The following is a 22723-nucleotide window of genomic DNA, read 5'->3' on the forward strand; positions in this document are numbered from 1 at the left end:
GGCCCAGGTCCCAAGGCTCATCTAAGTAGTGGGTGTTGGGTCCGTGAACCCCATGGGTGGGGGCATCTCCTGGCCCAGGTCCTTGAGTCCATCTGCTCAGTGGGTGCCAAATCCATGAGCCCTGAGGGTGGGGGATGCGGCAGATCCTGGGTTGCATGGCCTGGGGCCTTCGGCCCCCCTCAAGGGTGGGGTATCTGGAGGATCCTGGGTCTCCTTGCTCACGCCCTAGGGCCCACCTATGTAGTGGATGTCAAATCTTTGAGCCCTGGAGATGGGAGTGTCCAGTGGAACCTGGTTCTCCTGGCCCAGGCCCTTTGGGCGGCCTGTGCAGAGGCTGCTGGGTCTGTGAGCCCCAGGGGTGGGGGGCCCGGAGGAGCCTGGGTCTCCTGGTCCAGGTCACCAAGCCCGTCTGAGTGGTGGGGGCCGTGTCCATGAGTCCCGGGAGTGGGGTGTCCGGTGGGTCCCAGGTTGCATGGCCCAGGGCCATGGTCCCACCTGGAAGGTGGTTGCTAGATCCATAAGCCCCAGAGGGCAGGGGTGGGGTCTGGCATGGCCCTGGTCACCTAGTGCAGGTCCATGAGCTCATCTATGAGAACTGGTCCTCCTTAGTGTAAAGGATGGAGTGCTGGACAGCAAACCACGGTGCACATGAAGGACATGGTAGCCCATTGGGGCCTGCAGAACAGACTATATGGACAGCTACCCCAGCCAAATGATGATTGCCAATATCTGGGCGATTGGAGACTATAAGGTCGATGGATTTTTGTTGCCTATATACACCAAAGGTATTGGCCTGTAGTTTTTCTTTTTTTCCTGCAGAGTCATCTGTTTCTGGTATCAAGGTAAGATTGACATCACAGAATAAGTTGGGAATAATTCCCTCATCATCTGGTTTTTTTTTTAATAACTTAAGAAGGATTGCTGTAATTCTTCTTTAAATATCTGATACAATTCACTGATGAAGATACCTGGGCTTTTCTTTGTGGGAAAATTTTTACTACTGATTCAATTTTGCTGATTATTATGGGTCTGTTTAGGTATTTTGTTTCTTCATGATTTCTTTTTCTTTTTTTAAGATTTACTTTATTTTCATTGGGAAGTCAAATCTTCCATTCACTCCCTAAGCAGTCACAATAGCCAGAGTTGTGCCTATCCGAAGCCAGAAGCCGCGAGTGTCTTCTGGGTCTCCCACGTGGGTGCAGGGTCCCAAAGTCTTGGGCCGTCCTCAACTGCTTTCCTAGGCCACAACAGGGTGCTGGATGGGAAGTGGAGCTGCCAGGATTAGAACTGGTGCTCAAATAGGATCCTGGCACATGCAAGGTAAGGACTTTAGCTGCTAAGCTATTGCACTGGGTCCTCTTCATGGTTTGATACTAGAAAAGTGTATATGTCCTGGAATTTGACCATTTCTTTAGGTTATCAAATTTATTGCCAGATAATTGCTAATAGTATTCTTAACAAACCTTTGAATTTGACAGTATTCTTAGTACCAGATCTGTTTTCATTTCTGATTTTATGTATTTGAATGTTATCTGTTTTTCTTAATCTATGGATTTTTCAATTTTGTTCATAGTTGTAATAAAGAGCTAGCTCTGTTATATTGATTTTTTTAATTTTTTTCATTTGATCTCATTTATGTATGCTCTGAATTTTGTTATTTTTTTCTTCCATTGACTATGCACTTAATTTGTTTTTACTTTTTTAATTCCTTAGGCTCAGTAGTAAGTAGTTTATTTGAAATCCTGCTTTTTGATGCAAACATTGATTGTTATAAACTTCCTGGTTAGTACTTCTTTTGCTCTAGGCTGCATTGGTATTGTATGATTTTCACTTTCATGTTGTGTGAGGACATTTTAAAATTTTCTCCTTAATTTTTTTCTTAACCCATTGATTATCCAGGAATAAATTATTTAATTTCCATGTGTTTATCTCATTTTTAATGTTTTTCTTATTGTTGATTCCTAGTTTCATATATTGTCAGAAAAGACTCCACATGAACTCCACATTTTTCAAATATCCCCGAGCTCTAATTTGCCCCAAATCAACAGTGGGTGTGCTATTCAGATGAATTGTAGAAGTATTTTAAAAGAGAGTACCTGTCCCTGTTGGTCTTTTCCTTGGATGAGAGTAAGCTTAGACTCCTAGTCCTGTGCCCACCAATGCCACAATACTAGATCATACTTGAAATCTATAGCCCACTAAGACAATTGTATCCTGGGCATAGGAACAAAGCCCACACTGCCATCAGCTGTCTGCTATTGAGGCCGACCGTGAGTTTGTACCTGTCAACCACTGATGATGCTAACTGGGGTATGAGAACAACAGGGCTGAACTTCACTTGGCACTAAAGCAGGTCCAGGGGCTCTGCTCAGACCCACTAGTCTTGGGACAATGACCATTTGGATTTGTTCAACATTGACTTCAACCAACTTTGCACCTAGCTCCAAAACAGTCCTGAAGTTCTTACTGTCTACTCAGGGTAGCAAGAGGAGTGATAAAGGCAGACCCTCAGCTTCTCAGGATGCCTCCAGAAGTGCTGGGAAAGCTCTCTGTCAACCTCAGCTTTTTATACCCACTGTAGTCATTGTGGATCCAGGGGGATGGTCTCTGTGCCAGTGGGGGAGGGGAAGTGCTATCAAAGTGAGATGGCGCCTGCTACTCCGGTAATGTGGGGGTTTTTTGTTGTTTTTTTTTTTCAGTTCTGTGATCGGAAACCATTTCTTTCCTACCCACACAGTATTCTCCTAAAACCATTAATCATGCCTTGACACACCTTTGGCTACATTTTCCTCTTTCATGAAATAGTGTTTTCCTTTACTGGAACTAACGAATGCCCACTCATCTTCTACTACCCTTCCTAGATGTTCGTGGCTTTCTGCAGCCAGACCTGACCTATTGCAGCCTTTGATGCTCTGAGCGGTGTGATGTTGCTTCTACGATGCTCGTAACCCTATGGCATCGCTGCTTAGTTGCTTTCTTCTCCACTGCAGCAACTAGAAAGCAGTAGTTACACTCAAAGGGAATAAAAAACTAATTGAAGCAAATGCTGATTGCATTTTATCCACTATATGTTTTCAAGTGTCTGTTAATAAAACTGAACAAGTTTGAGGGAAAGGGTTCTATTTTCCTGGATTTTACAGGAACATAATAATTTCTTCCCTTATCCCAAGACTACTTTAGGATGTTTAAATGCCATGTAGCAAACGATGTGCCTAGGCAGCATGAAATATTGAACTAGACTTCAGGCTTACAAATCTATGCTTGGGTGGCTTGAATCTCTTAAAATGACCAATACGCAACACTTTTTTTTTTTTTAGCAGAATCTGCCTCAGGGAACGGTTGACAGCACTTTCTTTAAAAACATCTACAGAATTTCATAAATAAGTAGACTAAGAAAAAGTAAACATTTGAAGACATTTTATTTCAGTGACACAGGGGGAAATCTTACAGAGTAATCATTTCTTTAATTCACAAAAGTTGTCATGAAGGCCATTCACACAGAACAATGAAGGGACATTTTTTTCTTCTCTTCTCCTGTAACATGAACAAAAATATTCTGAGTGAAAATCTAATGAATAGATGCAGAAGATCCCTGGCTGTCTTATTTGAAATAAGGGAAGTATAAGAGCCAGCAGATTCAATACCATTCTCTAAGTCCTTTAAACTACCTTTAAAGAATTTTGCATTAATTGAATCACTAATTTGAATAGGGAGCATAATATCACCTCAGTGTTTTTTAAATAAGCTTTTGATGAAATTATATTGTTGTTTAAGAAAATTAATGGTACTTAGAATCTGAGTCACTGTGAGTTAATATTTGGGAAGAACTAACATTAAATTCTGTCTTGTTGAATTTTTGTTACCTGAAGCATTTTAAACTCCTAAAGCAGCACGAGTCTTCGAAATCAGCTTTGGACCCTAAAAATTCAGAACAAATAAAAAGTAATTAGATAAAGGAATGGATAATCATGCCAGTCACACAGTGAACTCCACAAAGCAGGATGAATTCACATATTTGTAGATATACGATTTGTATTATTAAACAATGAAAAAATACACCTTGGAGGCCAATAAGCTGGGATAGTGGAAATCAGACAGGAAAAATAATCCACTCATAGCAGCAGTAGGGTTTTTTCCTGAACCAATCTCTGAATCCTTTCTTATTCTTATGTCATATTACCCTTTCTGCCATAAATCACTAGACAGCGGAAACCAAACAATGTGCCAAAAAACACTAGTATTGTTTTCTAATAGCCTCTACATCAAATGTCTTCATAAATCAAAGGAAACTAATCTTTCTGTATTACAGAAAATCCATGCAGGAGTAAGTGTGTAGCCTAGCCTTCATTCCACACTGGAGGGCTTCGGTTTGCTTCCCAGGGCTAGTAACTGATTCGAACTTCCTGTTAATGCAGACCCTGGGAGGCAGCATGCTGGCTGAAGGGACTGGTTCCCTGACACCCACAAGGGAGTCCTGCCTTGAGTTTCCAGCCCCCAGCTTCTGCCTGGCTTAGCCACAGCCATTGAATTATGTCACTTACAGAAAAATTGTACATATCTAGATAGGATCTATATTTCAGTTTGCATAAGTCAAAATTTCCAAACTTTAGCGTTATGTTATAATGATAAGATTTACAAAAAGCATATAGAACGTGTTTTTAAAATATAATGATGCTATATTTGAACACATTTAGTAATATAAAGTAAAAATTTATAACGGATAACCAATTAGTACAATTGTGTTTATCACTTCACATGTACACAAATATCAAACATCCCATTATAAAAACTGAGCATATACAGAATTCTATAATTGCCTCCCAATATCCTGTCCACACAATTTTCTATAGAATCCTTTCCAGGAGTTTAGTTGGAATGATAAATCTTAGGCCAGAAACTGTGTAAATCACCATCAGTTATCTATGTACTTACTAAACAGCTTTTTCTACTAAGAAATAAATCAAAAGGACTCATTCTCTTAATATATCTTAAAAGTATAATTTCTCCTAATATTTAAGAGAAAACTGTCATTTTTTTTTTATATCTCCCACAACCCCTCCATCTCTAGCTGAGTGCAATGCTCTGTGACTGAGCGTCCCGGGAGGAGGCGCAGGCCGCACGCACCTCCTCGGCCAAGCAGGCCTCCTGCTCCTGGCCTTGACAGCACTTCTTCAGCAGCTCCGAGAAATCCTCCGTGACGCCATCCAGCTGCTGCTGCGTGATCTGCAGCTTCTGCTTTACCAGGTTAACCAGGAACCTAGGAAAACCAAACGCAGCACTAGCTAAGGTGGTTTTGCAAAGAAGCTTCCTAGCAGGGAGTGTGCAAAGCCCTAGCAATTCCCGCTGCCTCACCCCACGCCAGGACGTATGCACACACAGTCCCCAGAAACGCAGGCAGCAGGCACAGCACTCTGCTGCTCTCCCTCTGGGCAGCTTCTAGATGGAGACTAGCATCTCGCTTCTGCCACACTTCCACATAAAGTGTGACTTCTTTTTTCCTGGTGATCTAGAATATTCTTTGTTACTCTTTCTTCTAACATGTCTTTTGCCCAGTCCCTGCAGTCCACAATGACAACAGCTGTCCTTGAGCCCCAGCAGCATGACGGCCCTGTTTCCTTAGGAGCACTTTAAACTCAGAGCTCAACTGAGTAGTGACAACAAGGCAAACTCACACCTTGAAATTTGCCTGAGACAGCAATGGAAAGGAAAGAACAGGTTTCCCATGGAAGGGAAGCCATTTACAGAGCCAGTGAGAACCAAGTGCTTTAGGAACGTTAAGTTCCACTGACTCACGCTACCGTTACCATTGCAGAACGCCCCCAAAGTGAATCAGAACATAGATGTGTCACTTTTTAACACCGTATCGTATGAATAAAATGTTATGATTATTCTCTTCAAAGCATAAATAGTACCAAAGATGACGGATGGAGTGTGCTTTGTATCTGGGGGAGGCAAGTGCACAGACTTCATGTAAATACACTCCCTAATGCCCTCTACCTTCAAATTGCCCATTTTCTCTGCACCCCCAAAAGGTGTCACTGCAAGAATTACAATGAAAATTACTTTCACAAACAGGAAATTGTCTGCCCTACTGGATTTTTTCTGACCTCTTTTCCAAGTGAGACTGGGCACTTTGGAGATCATAATGTTCTACCAAGGAGTTCACCAATACTCTGGGGCTGAGGCAGAAAACCCCACTGTGTAAGGTGAATGTCTCCCCCAACACAGCAAGTAATAATTTCTTACTCTTGCTTCATGGTTTGCAGCGCTGTTCCCTGAGCTTGGCACAGATCCTTGTGGAAGACAAACTTGTCCGCAGAGAATGGCGGAGGGACATAGGTTTCATCCAGCACCAGCTTGTGGAAGCACAGTGCCCTGTTGGCGTACGAAGACGTGCAGCAGTGGCCGATCCCAGGGTTCAAAGGTGTTGCCTCGTGTCTGATACATAACTGTCCAAGAACAAGGTCAGCCTGGGAAGAGGACAACAGGACAGCAGGGATGAATGGGCACTCATCACGAAGCCTTACAGGTTTCCAGAAAACTCCTGCAAAAATTACCAGTGTCCAGCAATTTACAACTACTGTTACAGGAAAATTAATCGTCTGTGTAGAATCATTACTGCCAAATCGCAGATTCCAGTGTTCACTCATCTGTTTAAGATCAACCTGAGCATTTTGTGACACCTTTTCCAAATGTGATGTCGAGGATGGTCCCTTCAGCTCCTTGTCTAGGTTCTCTGCAGTGTGCTTCCTGTTACAGACCTACTTCTGAAGAGGAAAATGGCTCTGACCTACAAAAACAGCATGTGTCTAACATTGTCTTACACTGTCCAAGTAATTCTAGTTGAGCTTTACTTTTGAGATGGAAAGACCTTCTGAAGGTAAGACAAGCATAACCCCGTTCTAACAGCTGATCCATGGTGCTAATTGAGGTGTGCCCGTCAGGCTCTCCTAGCATCCAATTCTCCATTGCACACTTCAGAGCTACCTCTTAAGTGCCTAATGACAGCCTGTGATGAGGACTGATGTGTTCTGTGTGCATGGTATGGGTCAGGATTTATATCTCATGAATTACGCAGACGCAGCAAAAACGGTACAACTTTTATCCTCAAATGTCAAACTAAAAGCTCAAGCTTTGCGATCTGGGTCAGTGTCCCAGTGTGACATGACTAACATATGGGGAAAGTGGGATGAGAAGGTAGACAGGAGGTCTCCAGGGCCTGCTTTGCTGGGCTGTGTCACCTTCCTGCCACCTGCAGCTCCCCCATGGGAGACTCCAGCCTATACCCGCAGAAAGGCACACCCACAGGACAGCATCATTCCACACTTCCTAGGGAACTTCTCGAAGCATCAAGACCAACTAGTAAATCGCTCCTCTCAGCAAAGCAAGCAAAAAGGCAGGGGTGGTAAGACAGGGGTTGGGGGAGAAGCAGAGAGATCATGGTGTTTGCAGTTGTGACTCTAAGGGGAAAAATCATGGAGCAACAATTCAACCTATAGTCAAATATATAACAAGAAGTATTAGGAACTGAGAGAATATTGGCGTCAGTAGCCAGAAAGTCGTTTTCCAGGCAATACACAGGAATCAGCATGTCATGAGCCTTGTAACTTGTCAACAGGGAGAAAAAACTGTCCCTATTATAAGAACCATGTTAAAATTATACTAGAAAAGGCAAAAAAAATACTAAAAATGTCAAATTTTAATCTTTCAAAAGTAAATCTATTCCTTTTTTTAACATTATGGGTGACACAAAGGCAAAGCATCATAAATAGCATGTGTTGGTCACCCTCTCCCTGCTGCACCTGGAGCCCCCTCAGGTTCTCCTGAACAAACAGCCCGGCTGTCCTTCCACCCTCCATTCTGGGACTGAGAGTCTGACCACAAGTCAATCATTCAAAATCGAGTTCTCACCTCCCTTCTAACTAGAACTAATTCCACTAACCCAGGAAAGCCATCTCCACGCTGGTTTTTACCATCCACCCTCTGTGGGAACCATGAGGCGTTATCCAATCAAACAGCACAAAAACCAGATGGACCTGGACAGCCTCTCACCATTGTCTCAGAGCAAGCCAGTCGTTTGTCCTCACTCAGGTGGCAGCACATGGCCGCTTTGGTCACCACCTTCTTGGTGAAGGCCATCAGCTCCGCGGAGGTCAGCTGAGGAGCTTTCTTTGTGTAGGCGACAAGGAATCTGAAAGAAGCATTTGCTTTTTTTTACCAAGTTCTCTTGAGATATCCATGAGTTTGGGGGAGGTTCTACACCTTTTCAAAGACCCTCTTCTGACGTCAAAAGACAAAAGTTTTTGGAACCAAGTTTTGAGATGCCTTAACAAGTGTTCCCTGTGCTGTCCCAATATTCCAATATGCCCAATTCCAGCCTTTGGGCAAAAGGCTGACTCCTAGTGGCAGTCTCAGAACTTCTGGTGTTTTCGTAATGACGGACTCAGATGGCTATGTTTAGGCAAAACTTGCTGCGGTTTTGGGGACTTCATGTCATGGTTAACAGATCAGACATCCCTGACTATTTTTGTTGCTCCACAAAAGAGGGAACTAGGATAGGCTACCTTCTCTTGGGGGAAATTGAGACATTAGATTACACTGTGTCCCAATCTGAAACAGAAATTGAAATGAGAGTAACCATGGGCCATTCTTCAAACACTTAAGATACATAGAAACATACGCATTTTGAAAGTAATAATGTCCCGACTTCTGGTAGAGATCACAGCTGCGCTTTACCACTTCCTGGCTCTCCTGAATGTATTTCTGTAATTCTTCTTCCTGAAATTACAAATATGAATGTATACATTTGCTTCTAGAACCTAGCATTGCTTATAACATTGCATGTAAAAATTGACCGCTATTTTATTCCATCAGGAAATCAATCTCCTAATATTAGAGATGATAAAACATTAATTTAGCGAATTAAATCCAATGGTGTTTGGGGAGAGGAATCTTAAAAGTTTGTAAATCACAAAGCTATCAGATGGCAGAGCTCAATGTTTGGATACAAGGTTTTAGCTGCGTATAAAACTCATGCCTTTCTGCAGCTGGTCAAAAATGAATATTCTATATATCAAAGAATTTTTTGTTTGACACACATTTCCAAAGTGTGACTACTTAATATCTAGATAACTAGGTATAACCAGCCAAACTATTACCTAACAGCTGGAAGTTTTCCAACAAATACTCCAGGTTCTTCCCAAAATTCCAATGTGACTCACCCCTTTATTCTGACATGCCAGCGGATTTTCATCTTGGGCACACTTCTCCAGCTGCTCCTGGTAACCCTTAGCAGTTCTCAGAACAATTGTGACGGGCAGCTCAGGGTGTCTTCTTGAATACTCATACACAAAACTGAAACGTGTGGGGGGAATGTCAGAAACTATTGGAACTAAGAGGCAAAATGAATCTTTGCTTCTCTAATATTCCTATAGAACATCGTATACAGGAATGGCAAGTTGACTATTACAAATTACAATTCCAAAATTCTGCCGCAAAATGCAGTTTTTTTTTCTTTTGCAGTTCACTGTGACTTTTCAGCTATGAACTCCACCTTCATTCCTTCAACAAATATATATTTTTTTCAGTGTGTGCTCTCTACCAGCCTTGCTTTAAGCAGAGAGGAGTCAACCATGTGTTAAGAAAAAAATGCCTGTCTCCTGAAACGCAAGCATCATAGGGAAGCAGACACAGCAAGCAAAAACTAGGCCATCTATTCCAGGGAGTCATAAATCAACAAAATGAAAGGAAGAAGGAAGAAAGAGAAAGGGGTGACCCGTGGAGGGAGCGTAGCCACCGGTTCAACACCTAGATAAGAAAAAAGTCTCCCTGGAAAGTTGATACCACAACAGATACCTGAATCAAGGACACTAGGCAGGTGTCTGTGTTGGAGAAAGTGGTTTTCTCCAGACACAAAGCCTACTGTGAAGATCCCAGCGTTCGCCTCTGGAAAACATTTAGCGTGAGGTGTACAGGGATATAAACCTAAAGCTACTTCTTCAATTTACTAAAGAATTCCCAGGTTGCAGAAACCACTTGTGTATGGTTCTCCCAGCAATAAATTTATAATGTGCTTCTTAAACTGGACTTTGAACTAGTTTAAATCATTTCATTGGAGCAGCACAAACAATGTGTGAATGACTAATTTTAATGCAACGATAGAGTAATATCCTCAAAGAATATTAAAGAGAAAATTGGATCATTATTTTCATCACTGAATCAAAATAGGACCGGCAAGTTTCGAAAGAACCTTGAAAATCATTACGTAAAATGTCCAAAGAACTGCACAAATCACTTCTCTAATACTGTCCATGGATACGTATGTGTAGTAGAGGAAAATACAGTTACTTGAGGCTTTCTTTAAAAGCCTATCAACTTCATTACAACAAGCTACTGCAAGTAAATGTCTATGAGTATGCTTTGATATTCTTTAAAAAAAACATAAAGTGTGTATTCAATAAATAGCTAATACGCTGTGCCAATTCAAGGAGGCTAGACCTGTTGTCTAGCACTGTATGTTGAGTTGCAATCTGAGGAGAAAAATTTGTTTTCAAACTATGGTAACAAGAGAATATTTTCTGAATTCTGAGTTCTTCTTATTACAGAAACATCCACATCTAATTTGGAAGTCTAATGATGGCTTTCATGTGAGTCATCCTTACAGAAGACAGTGTCTCTGACCCAGAGGCATTCCTATCAAATCAAATCAAAGGTCAAATACAAGCTCGTTCCTTGCAGCACTGGTGAAGGCCCTGCCTTTATAATACTCCATCTTCTAGTCCTGAGTCGTGAGCTTAAGCCTGTTTTGGCTCAAAGCACTCTAGCCGAATGTCTTTGCACACTGAGCTCAAACACCAGTTCGACCACACGCAGCTGTCAGCAACATCACAGTCTTTGCTCACGGGAGCACACCGTTACAGAACACTTACCTTGCCAAGAAGAGGTTTTTCTCCTGTGAGGAAAATTGGTTGAAATCTCTGTCTCCTAACAGTCCACTTAGATTTGGAGAGAGACCTTCAGGCTTGTCATCATTCTCCGCATGAATGACACAGTGGCCAAGTTCAAGGATGGGCAGTTTGCAGCATTCTGCTATTCTGCTTGATAAGATGTGCTGCTGAGAGCATATGTAGGACATAATTCTTTTCTGTAATGGGAAAAACAAGAGTATATAATTCTTTCACGAAGAGCTTCAGGACCAATCCTAGGAAAGAGAGCAGGAAGAAGGCAAGGATTCGGAGAGGGAGGAAAAGGGGAGGAACAGAAAAAAAAAGAATAAAAGCAGGAGAGGAAAAGGAAGAAAGTAAGACATTTTACCTTTGTCTTCCACTTCAGTGCTCCACTTTTTTTTTCAATTATCTGTTCAATCTTTTGACAATTACCAACTATGTTGTATTATTAATTAATTGTAATGGGAATCCTTAAGAATAAGAACATGAGCCCTTCAATTCCATATAACTGCTGTAGATCTTCCTATTAGTATGCAAATATGCTACCTCAGATTTGCCAAGGATATCCTGATACAAAGCAAACTGCACCGACCCATGATGGCCTCCAGAGGGCAGTGTGTAGACAATGCTGTGGCAGTGCTGGTGACAGCCAGAAAGGGGCAGGCTTGCAGATACAGATCACGGGACTGAAAACCTGTTGCTCTGAACATGCTCACCTAAACTGTTGACATATGTCCTGTTAAAGTTATAGAGTTAGACCACCCGAAAAACAACCAGGTTCAGCAAAATCATGCTTCAATGCTATAAAATGCTAAATACTAACATTAAAATAGGCATGAGACAGCTGAATAGCAATCTAAGCCATTTTAAGGTATATAGAACATGGTTGAATGTAAACCAAAATTGAAATGTCTATGAGGAAGTCACAGGTTGTGGTTGAGAACCTGCATTTCCCTAGTTACATATTGGTTAATCAATACCATGTCAATTAATGCCATAATGTTGTAAATGGTTGTAAATATTATGTTGGGGCTTTTAATTGATTGGGATGATACTCTGCTGGTTCTACCTTCAGACCAGAGATGGTCTCACCAAGAAGCCATTGAACTTACCAGGACAATAAGATGCTGGACTTTATGACTGGTCAAAACCTCCAATGAAAGAATGTCAACTGAATTTGAACTATGGAAATGCAACAAGGTGGAGCAATCTGCCGTGGGGGGGGGGGGGTTGGGGTTCATAATGCAATGAAATGCAATAAAAAAAAAAAAAGAAAGAAAGAAAGAAAACGTGTTGCTCTGAGCCAAGAGCTAGGACGCATTTCTCAGCTACGAACATCCACCCAGCATATCACAGTGAACTTAATTTTTCCACTGGGGAGTTTTTGCTCTGTTTTTCCGATGCTTCCAGAGCCCTTCACTGGAGCATCTTTTTGACATGGCTAGCTTTTTAGCTCATGGGACAGTTTCTTGTGTTATTTTGTGGTCTTTGTTTCTCCAACAAACTAAAAACATCAATGGGGTGCTAAGCATAGTCACATAGAGATAGCGGCCAACGAATGATAGACTCTAACCTCAAGGAGACCACTGGCTTATCTCTTCTTTCAGTTCATAAATTCCTTGAGGTCACCACAGCATGTGCTTCTCCCTGTGGCTAGCAGATAGGAATACTCACTATACATCCACCAATGTATAGGATAAATGGATGTAAGCCCAAATACATTAAAAAGAATCAAGAGGCAGGTGCTGCGGTTCAGAGGGTTAAGCTTCCACATGAGTCACCCGCATCCCAACTCAAAGCCTAGGCTAGAATCCACCTGCGTATCTGTTCCAGATTCCTGCTAACGTACCTAGGAGAGATCAGGTGATGGCTTAATGACTTGCATTCTCGCCACACTCATGGCAGACACAGATGGAGGGCTGTGGGGTCCTGGATGCAGCCTGGTCAGCCCTGACTGTCGCAGGTATTTGGAAAAGCATATTAGCAGGTAGACAGTCTCAGTCTCTTGTTCTCTCCGTCCCTCTTTGTTTCCCTACCTTGCAAGCAAATGAAAGTAACTCTTTAGAAAGGACAGTCTGACATCCAAGACTCTACATGGAAGCCTCCTGAGAAGTTACTGTCTTCCTTAGAAGAATTGGGGAGCCAGCCTTGTGGCACAGAGTGTGAAATCACTATTAATAAGTGAGCACTCATTTGAGTTCTGGCTGCTTGTTTCCAATGCAGCCCTTTCCTACAGTGCCTGGAAAAGCCGAAAAGGGTGGTCCAAGCGCCTGGGCCTCTGCCACCTACATAGGAAACTCAGATGAAGCTCCTGTCTTATAACCCTAATGTTTGTGGCCATCTGGGGGGAGGTGAACCAGTAGATGGAAGAGCTCTCGCTTGCTCTCTTTCTCTCTCTCTCTCTCTCCCTCTCTCTCTCTCTTTCTCTCTCTCTCTCAGTGTGTGTATAACTCTGCCTCTCAACATAAATAAATAAATGTCTTTAAGAAAAAAAGAAGAAGAACTGGGAGGCTCCAGTCTCACAAAAGGGTGGGAATGGTCACGGGGATAAGTCAGTACCGCCTCTTGGTGACCTAGTTACCATATCCCATGATGAGCTCCAATAGCCTGCTGTCTAACAGAATGGAGACAAAAAGAAAGAACAGAGAACAAAAGTAGAGGTACTCTACAAGCCCGACTTCTTACCCCATCCTCCAGGCACTCCACCACGTTTCCTTGACAACACTGCTGGTGGATGTGGGCCACATCCATGACCAATTTCTGAATCTCAGTGAAATTCGCCTTGGGAAACTTCTGACTCAGCTTAGTAACAGTCCTGGGGGGGCAGAAAGAAAATAGAAATCAATTGTATCTATCAAAACAAAGTAGCATTTATAGAGTGTGAGCATGCTTAGAGACATGACCAGATCTGAAGTGCCCTTGTTGTTTAAAAAGGCAAGCTGACGTGTCCTGAAGTCCTGCCAGTTCCCACCAAGGCTCTCTGGGCCTCACACTGTGACTCTGAAGCCCAGTTTGCCGGTGTTCTCCTAAAGCCCTCCCTGGGGTGAGATGGAGTCTCTCTTTTTGCTGCTCATCCCTATGACGTGCATCTGCACATCACTGGAGGGAGTGGATGCCAAAGGCTAAACAATTACAGAATGGAAAATTCCATTAGAATGACAGTCACTGTTCACTTGAGAGAAAAAAATACTTCTGAGACTCCAAGGAGGGGGTGCCTATGTGCACGCCCATGAGATGGGAGAAGAAGGATGAGTTAGAGGGAGCCCATCAGACATGTCACCATGCCAAAAAGGGAGGCGAGAAACACAAATTCCCATTCCTTGTATTTGTTACATTTTAAGAACTGTGTGAAGCAACCACCCACTGTAGTAATTAGCATTGGTGATTTTACTGATAAAGATGGATTTTCTTTATCAATTCCAGCTTTTTATTCACTTCTGGATACCATATGATAACCTCACTACAATAAAAAAAATTCTCCATCTCTATTTGATTACTAAGATTTAAGTAAGGAAGCTTACAAAATCCATTTTTAAATCTCCAACAGAATTGGAGACTGGTAAAAAGATGGATCTGGCTTTTCCCAAGATGAAATTTAAGTCTGTCTCAGGAACTAAGCCCATGACTAAAAACTTTAATCATGGCCTTCAACTACGAACAGCACTTTTTAACATATAACTTAACAAACAAGAAAATGTAAACAAACTCTGAAAGCACATTTTACTGCTCTTTGATTTTAGCAGCTCAGATATTTTCCTAAACCAGAAATATTTCTTTGTAGAAGGGTTGAAGAGAACGTTAAAGTAGTTATAAAGTTTCCAACTCGTTTTGCTCCTAACACCACATTCCAATAATACTAACTCAAGAGAATATTTCCGCAGGAAGCAGCAATTGACATAAGAGTCCTTCAAGCAGATTAGAAAGCAAAGTTAATACAAAGCATGTCTTATAAGCAGAGACTGACCTACTTTGTGGAGTGGCTAAAGACATATGGTCTATCGCTGAGGTATAGTTTGACTGCGAGCCAGAACTTGAAGAGTATCTGGCAGAAGAGATTAACAGTGTAAACTTCAACATACTTCTCCAAGTATTATCTCAGCCAGGCTTTAGTAAGGTTTACACAGCAGACCAATCTGTTAGCTATGAGTGTGTGATTTCAAACACACCACACTCATCAAATAACGTTACATTCTGTATGACAATGACCATGAGAAGTAAGAACCTAAATTCGAAAGGATAGTTCTACAAATCTCATTCCTTTCCCAGTCAGAGCTCCAACTTACACAGCTTGAAAGGTGAGGGGTTCAAAATTTCTCATTACTGCACAAACATGTTGATTTAACAAGCTGACTTCTCTTAATTCTTTTGTAATTGGTGCTGCCTAGATGGAGAATAGACAAGAGGTCAAGAAACCATGTATTTGTTTGCAAAATTTAATTAGACATTTTAAACTTTGATTAGAACAGCAGCTGATACAGCTAACACCTGAGATCATGAAACACCTTTTGCTAAACTTTATAAACAGCATTTTCCCAGAATATTATTCATTCTTTCATATTTTTTAGATTCATTTCTATGCATCTGTGCCAGACAAATTTATTAAAGATAACTTGGAATAGAAACATTGTAACTTTCCTACTGAAAATCACAACTAAACAAGCATACTTTCCAACAGCTTTAAGACAGGTTGAGAGTCCTGTTTATTTCTTATTTTTAAGTTTCATTTATTTGAAAGGTAAAATGATGGGAGGAGAAAGAACAAGAAAGTTTTCTCCCCAGATGCCCAGAGCAGTCAGGACTGAGCAAAGCTGAAACTCCACCCAGGTCTCCCACATCGGAGGCCAGGTGTCCTGGAATAATCCCCTCCCACGTGTGCATAAGGAGGAAGGTAGCTTAGAAATGGAGCTCAAACTCAAGTCCAGGCACACTGAGATGCAGACATCCCAAAGGGCCTCTTAACTGCTGTGCCCAATGCTTGCCCCATTCTTGGGATTTAGCCCTGCCAACAGGCCCAACATCACCGAGCGTGAGCCCACAGTGTCCCTCGGCCGAGGAACCACCGGAGACAAACCGATGAAGAAGATCCGCCTTATTAGCCACAGGTTACAGCTTTTAAAGGGCAATGAAGGGGCAGGCAAGAGGGCGTCTTCCGGCAGAGCCCCCGCCCACCAAAAGCAGTGCAATTGGCTACAAGACGCGTCTATCTCCCTTAACCTACTGGCCATGTTCCACATGTATCCGCTTAAGCTTCTAGCCTTGTCAGAGTTAACACTCCACTTGTAGGCGATTGCCCACACCCCATCCTCCTCCTCCACCTTTCTCTGCTGCTCCTTTAAGTATCTGCTAGGATACAAGAAAAGGAAGATAGCAGCACAACCTGAGACCTAGCAGTTCTTAGGAAATTGTTGTTATAAGACCTCTGGAAGCAAGCGGTTCATCGCTCCAGCATGATTCAAGCTCTCTGACACTGAAAACTCTAGCAACGTCTTTAAACCTAACTTTCCTTCTTTGTTTAATGATAACTAATATTTGCCTTCTCAAATTTGTTCTAACACTTAGTGAATATAAAGCCCTTACCGTTGTTATTCTTCTCCTCTTGCCTCTTTCTTCTCCGTTTACCCCTCACTCCTTTCTTTTATGTTGTCATTTCACCTTCTGTCTTTCCTTCCTTATCCCACCCAACTCACTTCTTAAATCGTAATGAAAAAAAATTGTTGATTGAACGAAGGAGTGAGTGAATGAAACACCAGAAAGATCCCCAGGGTAGACACAAATAATTCCAGACTGCTGCACTATACTCAATCCTGAAATTGACGCTGCCCACAAAAATACAGTTCTATGTTTGATAGTGTTTGATTTCACAAGTCATGCAGGCCACAGAAGGAATTCAGATAACCAGATGCTGTACCTTTGTTTGGAAGCATTCCAAAGCATTTTCAGTTTGACAACAAGATGGGATTATTTTGTCATAGCGAGCAGCCAGAGAAAGAATGGTAGGTGCATACAGGAAAGGATGCCTTCTGGATATCTCGTAGATGTATCTGTGGATTGAAATGAATGAGAATGTTGTACAACACACGAAAACAGTACTATCGACAGTTGGGACACCACTCTGTTATTTGTTGATCCATTGACAGCAATGAAATGCATCTGGGTTTTGTATGCTTCCAAAAGTTTTCTTCATTAAAGTCCTCCGGGGGAAACAATATGACAGACAAAAATCAATCTGTTATGAGACTAAAATAGCAGACATGCTGACTGTAATTCTTATGAAAGCCTTCAAGAAGCTAACCAGGGAAGACATCCCCCCAGAGTCTCAGGGTTCCATTTCCAGGATTCAAGCTCTCCTGCCTATACAGATGTGCTGGGAAGCAACAGCGACCGTGTGGGAGAGCTGATGGTGTCCCCTGTCCTCCCTGGCTATTGTGACCTTTTGTGGAGTGATCTAGAGGTGAGGGCACTCTGTCACTTCTTGCTCACTTACTTGCTGGAATAAGGAGTGAAACCAAATAGCCAACCACAGTCTACCCAAGTGGAAGGTAGGCATACTAACTGCGAGGTCAAAGCCCATCCCTCCAACCTTTTTCCTTTGCAATTTGGCAAACACAAGGGGGAAAAAAATTAGTTCAGAATGAGTCATTTTGTGTAATACTAGCATCTGCTTAGGGAAGATGAAATTGAGAGATTAGAGTAGGGGCGGGGGAAGGTACATCTCAAGAAACTAAGAAACAGCTGATGAGTCTGCTGTGTGGCCTGTTCAGTATCTAACATGCTGTGGAAATGAAGTTGTGCCTGCAGCTACTGCTAACTCCTGTGTTGCTGACTTCAGCAGGTGCAATGTCAACAATTGTCTCTGTTTCTTTCTACTTGGGAGTGTATCTATAAATTGCAGAACTCCTAAGTTCCGCTCAGTCCTGCTACCCCTTTGGAATGACCATGCACCTTGAAGTCAGATCCTGACCTGTTCACAGATGCTTCCCGGTTTTCCTCATATGCTTTACAACCCGTGTCAGCCTCTGGAAGCTGGAAGGGTGGGATGGATGCGGCAGTGGCCTTCTTGTGCGCTAGAAAGCAGCGATGTCTCTCTTGTCCACTCTGGCGGCAGCACTCAGCAACTCCGTACTTCTCAGAGATCTCCGTCTCGTGGCAGATCTCTTCCAGAAAGGCAGGCAGCTGGAAGACAGGTTTCATTTTGGTTGGAAGATGCTAAACTTTGCTTAGAGATTCTGAAATACACATGGAAGTGTTTCACCTATCCAGTGTGAGAATTACAGATCATGGAAACTTCCCACACAGATCCCAACATAGCCTGCTGGCTAGTGTTCACTACTGCCTTTGGAGAAACGGAATTTCAATGCCCGGCCCCAAGTACTTCACTGCTACTGCACATAACTGTTCTATTTTTAAGTGAAAAAAAAATCCATACAATGTTTTGTACCTTTTTTCCCTTACCTCATGTTGAATTATTTTATTTGTTCTCTTTTCTGTTATAAACAATTTTCCACAAGAGATAAATTTCCCTTTTGTGTATAAATTGTGTTTGGGTTATAGATGCTCCTTAGATTTGGCTTTCATTATGACAAGAGACAACCATCTAAAACTGGACATTATTTTCAGCTAAATGTAAAACTGATTTTGAAATGGAAGAAAATACGGACACAATCATTGGTCAGAATGATAGATTTGACTTAAACGTCTTTTAGTTGCACATACAGGTGCCTTGATTCCACCAGAATAAGCTGAGTAACAGTAACATTCTGAAGAAGACCACTAAGGAATGTGTGACACTTATTTGGTTTTTGTAATGGTGACTATTTAAAGAATCTTAGAAGTTTCAAGTAAATTTTAAGTAAAATTCTCAATTTGCATTTCCAAGTAGTCCTTAAGTTCACAATGATACTATAAACATAAACTGGACAAAAAGCTTGAAAGGGACTGTGTTCTGCAAAATTTCCAGATTATGAGGACAAGCCAAAAATAAGAAATTGAGCACCAGGATTTTTATGGAATCATAAAATGCCCCCTCTTATCTCAAGGGGGCATTTTCTTTACAGAGTTCTCATCACATCCCCCTTTGGCTGTTTCATCAACCCACTGTGACAGAGTATTCATTGAGAATTTTGTTCCAGAACTGGTTTATTTTCATTACTAAAAAGGCTTTTTTCAAAATTGAAATATAATTGGCTATAATATTATCTGTTGAGTTTCTACTTTGAGACATGCTTATCCTAAAATAAGAACTGCTTATCCAAAATTCCGTTGTAACTGACAATCATGTTTTATTGCTGTTGATTGCTTGTTCAGTCTAGCATGGGTACCATGCGCTGCCTACCTCACTCACTGCCTACCTCATTCACTGTAAGGTAGAGATCAGTGCAATGTAACACTAAGGGTATTAGATCTGGAGTCACATGGTTTAGTTCAAACCTTCATGCCATTGGATAGTTCCTTTAAAAAAGTTACTCAAACTCTCCGGCTTCAGCTTTCTCAACTGGAACATTGCCGTCTACCTCCTAGGATTCTTGTAAGGATTTATTAAATAAATACTTACAAGCAAAGCTAATATTCTCTAAAAAGCTGCACTCGGGGTCTTTTGCCTCACTGAATAATCATTTTGACCTGTGCCCTTCTCTGTGTTGCAAAAGATTGCCATTATCAATGTGTGCATAACATGCCCCAACATGATGTTGGTGAAGTAGATGCTTAATAAGAAGTAACTACTACTCCTATTATTATTGTGTCAATGTCAATTACAAGTCTGAGATGGAAACTGTTATTATCCTTATGCTATAAATGAGACAACTGAAGTTTAACGGGATTGACTCGCTGGTAGTCACCTAGATCATCCTGTTTCAGAGCTTGGCTCTGAGGTGCCCTACTTGGTATGTCTGATGCCCACCGTTGTTTTCTCACCCTCTGCAGCAATTCATAATTAATCTAATCTGTCTTTCATGCAGCTTTTCAAATATCTAAGTATATTTCCAAGGCCTTCCCCATAGCTTCTCTTTTGCACATTAAATTTTAGTGAAACACACAATGCTCTGTGTGTGTGTGTGTGTGTGATGTGACCAACTCACCTGATTTTCTAAACAGCCTGCAGGCAGCTCACTGTTAGAGGCTTTCTCAATGACGGCCAACACATCTCTTGTCATTTTGCTTACTTCTTCATAAGTGGCTTCTGGCACAAATTGGGCCAAAGATATGGTAGCTCTGAAAAATATATATGTGTGTGTGTATAACTTCCTAAGAACCGGATATTTGCAATCCATATTTCTCAAGTGTAGGTATTATTTGTTCTGTCTTCTATTTGTGTTGCAAGCTGCTTGGAGGGCAACCTCCACTAACATTTGTGTGAAGTTACTATTCTAGTCACCCGAGAAGAAGGTTCAGTCTTTCCTCACCTCCATCCTTTCTAAGTATACAAACAGCTATTAAAAGTCAGAAATAAATGAATTTCTCATAAGAGTAACTCCTCTTTTTTATGATTACCCATTCACTGCAATGCACCTACAACTGGGCATGCATATTCTTCACAGCTTCTTTGAAATCTAAGTGCACAATTGGTCATTAGACCTCTACCTTTGCCAATCCTGGCCTGATCAAGGTATAACCCAAAACCACCACGCTTACGCCCCGACTCAAAGCAGTGCTTATGCCAGTTTTGTGAACAAGTAGTAGTAGCAGCACCCTATTTTAAATCTCTTACTAGAGGGGCCAGCACTGTTGTTTAGCAGATTAAGTTACCATCTATGAGACCATGCACAACCCAGATGGGTGCTGGTTCAAGACCCAGTTGCTCAACTTCGGATCCAGCTCCCTGCTAATGTGCCTAGGAAAGCAGCAATAGACGGGCCAAGTGTTTGAGCCTCTGCAATCCCTGTGGGAGACCCAGGGAGTCTTGGCTCTAGGACTCCATCAGGCACAGCCCCAGTAGGTATAGTCATTTAGGGAGTGAACCTATAAATGGAAGACCTGTCTCTCCCGCTCTATCTGTGTAATGCTACCTTTGAAACAGAAATTAACATTTGTTTTTTTTTAATTCCTTACTAGCATTTTCAGAAAAGTGGAAAGGAAAGACAGCATTCATGAAAAAGACACATTCTCCACAAATAACAAAAAACAGAATATTTTTCCTCCCATGACTTATGATGACTTAAATAGTATGAGAAATTAAATAGTAGAGAGGAAAGAAAATATTATAATATCCAATTGATATTGCTGAAAAAGTTCCTGAATTCATTCATGATAGAGACTGACTAGACCCTATGTTCACATTACAAAACGAAGGAATTTTGAGGCATTTAGACATCAATATCTAAATCATTCATCTACTCTGCATCTTACACAACATGATATTCAGTATAGATAACTTTTTAAAATTTTCTGATTTACATTTGTGCTTTTAAAATGTACAAGGCTATCCAGTTTCGTTTAACTATCTGTTAACACCATCACCGTTTTGCTGAAATGCATTTGCATATGCAACACTTACAGGTCCACTAGATTCTTCTCTGCAGAACACTGTAAGGAATCCAGAATGGAAGCTAAAAGGAAATGAAAAATGGTGTTTTCAGCAGCATCCAGGAAATAAATCGTTATTGCATTGAAGCACTTGTATTTAAGTTAAAACTATAGCATTTTAGAACTAAGACAAGAAGACTAAGAAACATAAAGGAAAATAGTTGAAACAAACAGTTTATAGTGAATCCAAGACTAAACTCCAGATTCTGTCTCCAACTGAATGACTTCTCCTCTTCTATGATACTGTAATTAGCTTGAAACTCAAATGGATAAAATACATTTCAGTCATCCATTTGGACATAATTATGTCACAGTTAACCATTCATACCTAAGTCTCAATGCTTCTACAGACAAGAAAGGACCTGTTTTCCTGAATTAAGAATAAGCATTATTTATTTTGCCATTGTAGAGGGAAGCTTTACTCATAAGGAACCAGAAATTACATGACATAGTACACCCAAACACACACAAACAATATATATATATATATATATACACACACACACACATATATATATATATATATAAACAAAATATATCAATCAATTGAGCAAATAATGTATAAAAGTTAGACATGGAACATATGAACCATTTGTTGATCATGTTAAGCACTATTATGCTTCTGTAAACCTCATGCAGGCTAGTCTTCCGTTTATATATATGCACCTGTTGAATAATTTTTTTCCTGTGTAGAGCAAAAGGTCTAGTTAAAGAAACCAGTACAAATGAATAAATGCAAATCTGAAACTTGTGATATACAGAGAAGGAAAAAGATGGAAGAACTCACCTATTCCATACTCATTGGTATGCAGTGTCCTGGATTCTGCAACGCTTAGCAGGAAGAGTAAAAACATTGATATCACCGACTTCATGTTTTCCAACTATTTCGTTCTTAGCAGTGCTGGAAGTAGAATGCTGAAGACCACGACAAAAATTCTTTTATACTTTTTTCAAGCAATGCCTGTTAACTAGTAACCTTCTGTTGATATATCCATTACTTTATTTCCTTAGGTTGAAAATGGGATGATGTGTCAATAATTAACACCACAGGGGTTATCTATGTTTTACGTTCAAGGACACAGGATTCTTTGAGGTGGAAAAAAAAAGGACCTTGAAAAATCACTCCATTTTGAAATCAGCAAATAATCTTCTCGAACGACATAGTATTCAAAGAGATAATTTCCCCTAAATTGCAGAATAATTAATTTCTCTCAAATTAAAAAGTTAATGAGATGTTAAATTCTTTCAGTGAATTC

At 41.1% G+C, this 22723-nt stretch overlaps 1 protein-coding gene across 1 annotated transcript; it reads right to left on the minus strand.

Moving 5' to 3' along the window:
• Positions 1 to 3861: 3861 nt before the first annotated feature.
• Positions 3862 to 22339, minus strand: AFP (alpha fetoprotein). The gene is made up of 14 exons (XM_004596188.2): positions 22255 to 22339; positions 21439 to 21490; positions 20024 to 20156; positions 17908 to 18119; positions 16855 to 16987; positions 15230 to 15327; positions 13632 to 13761; positions 10929 to 11143; positions 9222 to 9354; positions 8681 to 8778; positions 8053 to 8191; positions 6247 to 6470; positions 5125 to 5257; positions 3862 to 3918 (listed from the first exon to the last, which is right to left on the minus strand). The coding sequence occupies exons 1-14, from the start codon at positions 22337 to 22339 to the stop codon at positions 3874 to 3876; spliced, it is 1830 nt and encodes a 609-aa protein (XP_004596245.2). The 3' UTR covers positions 3862 to 3873.
• Between the last annotated feature and the right edge of the window lie 384 nt (positions 22340 to 22723).

This window comes from Ochotona princeps, chromosome 7 (assembly GCF_030435755.1).
Source record: "Ochotona princeps isolate mOchPri1 chromosome 7, mOchPri1.hap1, whole genome shotgun sequence".
In the NCBI taxonomy this organism is placed as follows: domain Eukaryota; kingdom Metazoa; phylum Chordata; class Mammalia; order Lagomorpha; family Ochotonidae; genus Ochotona; species Ochotona princeps.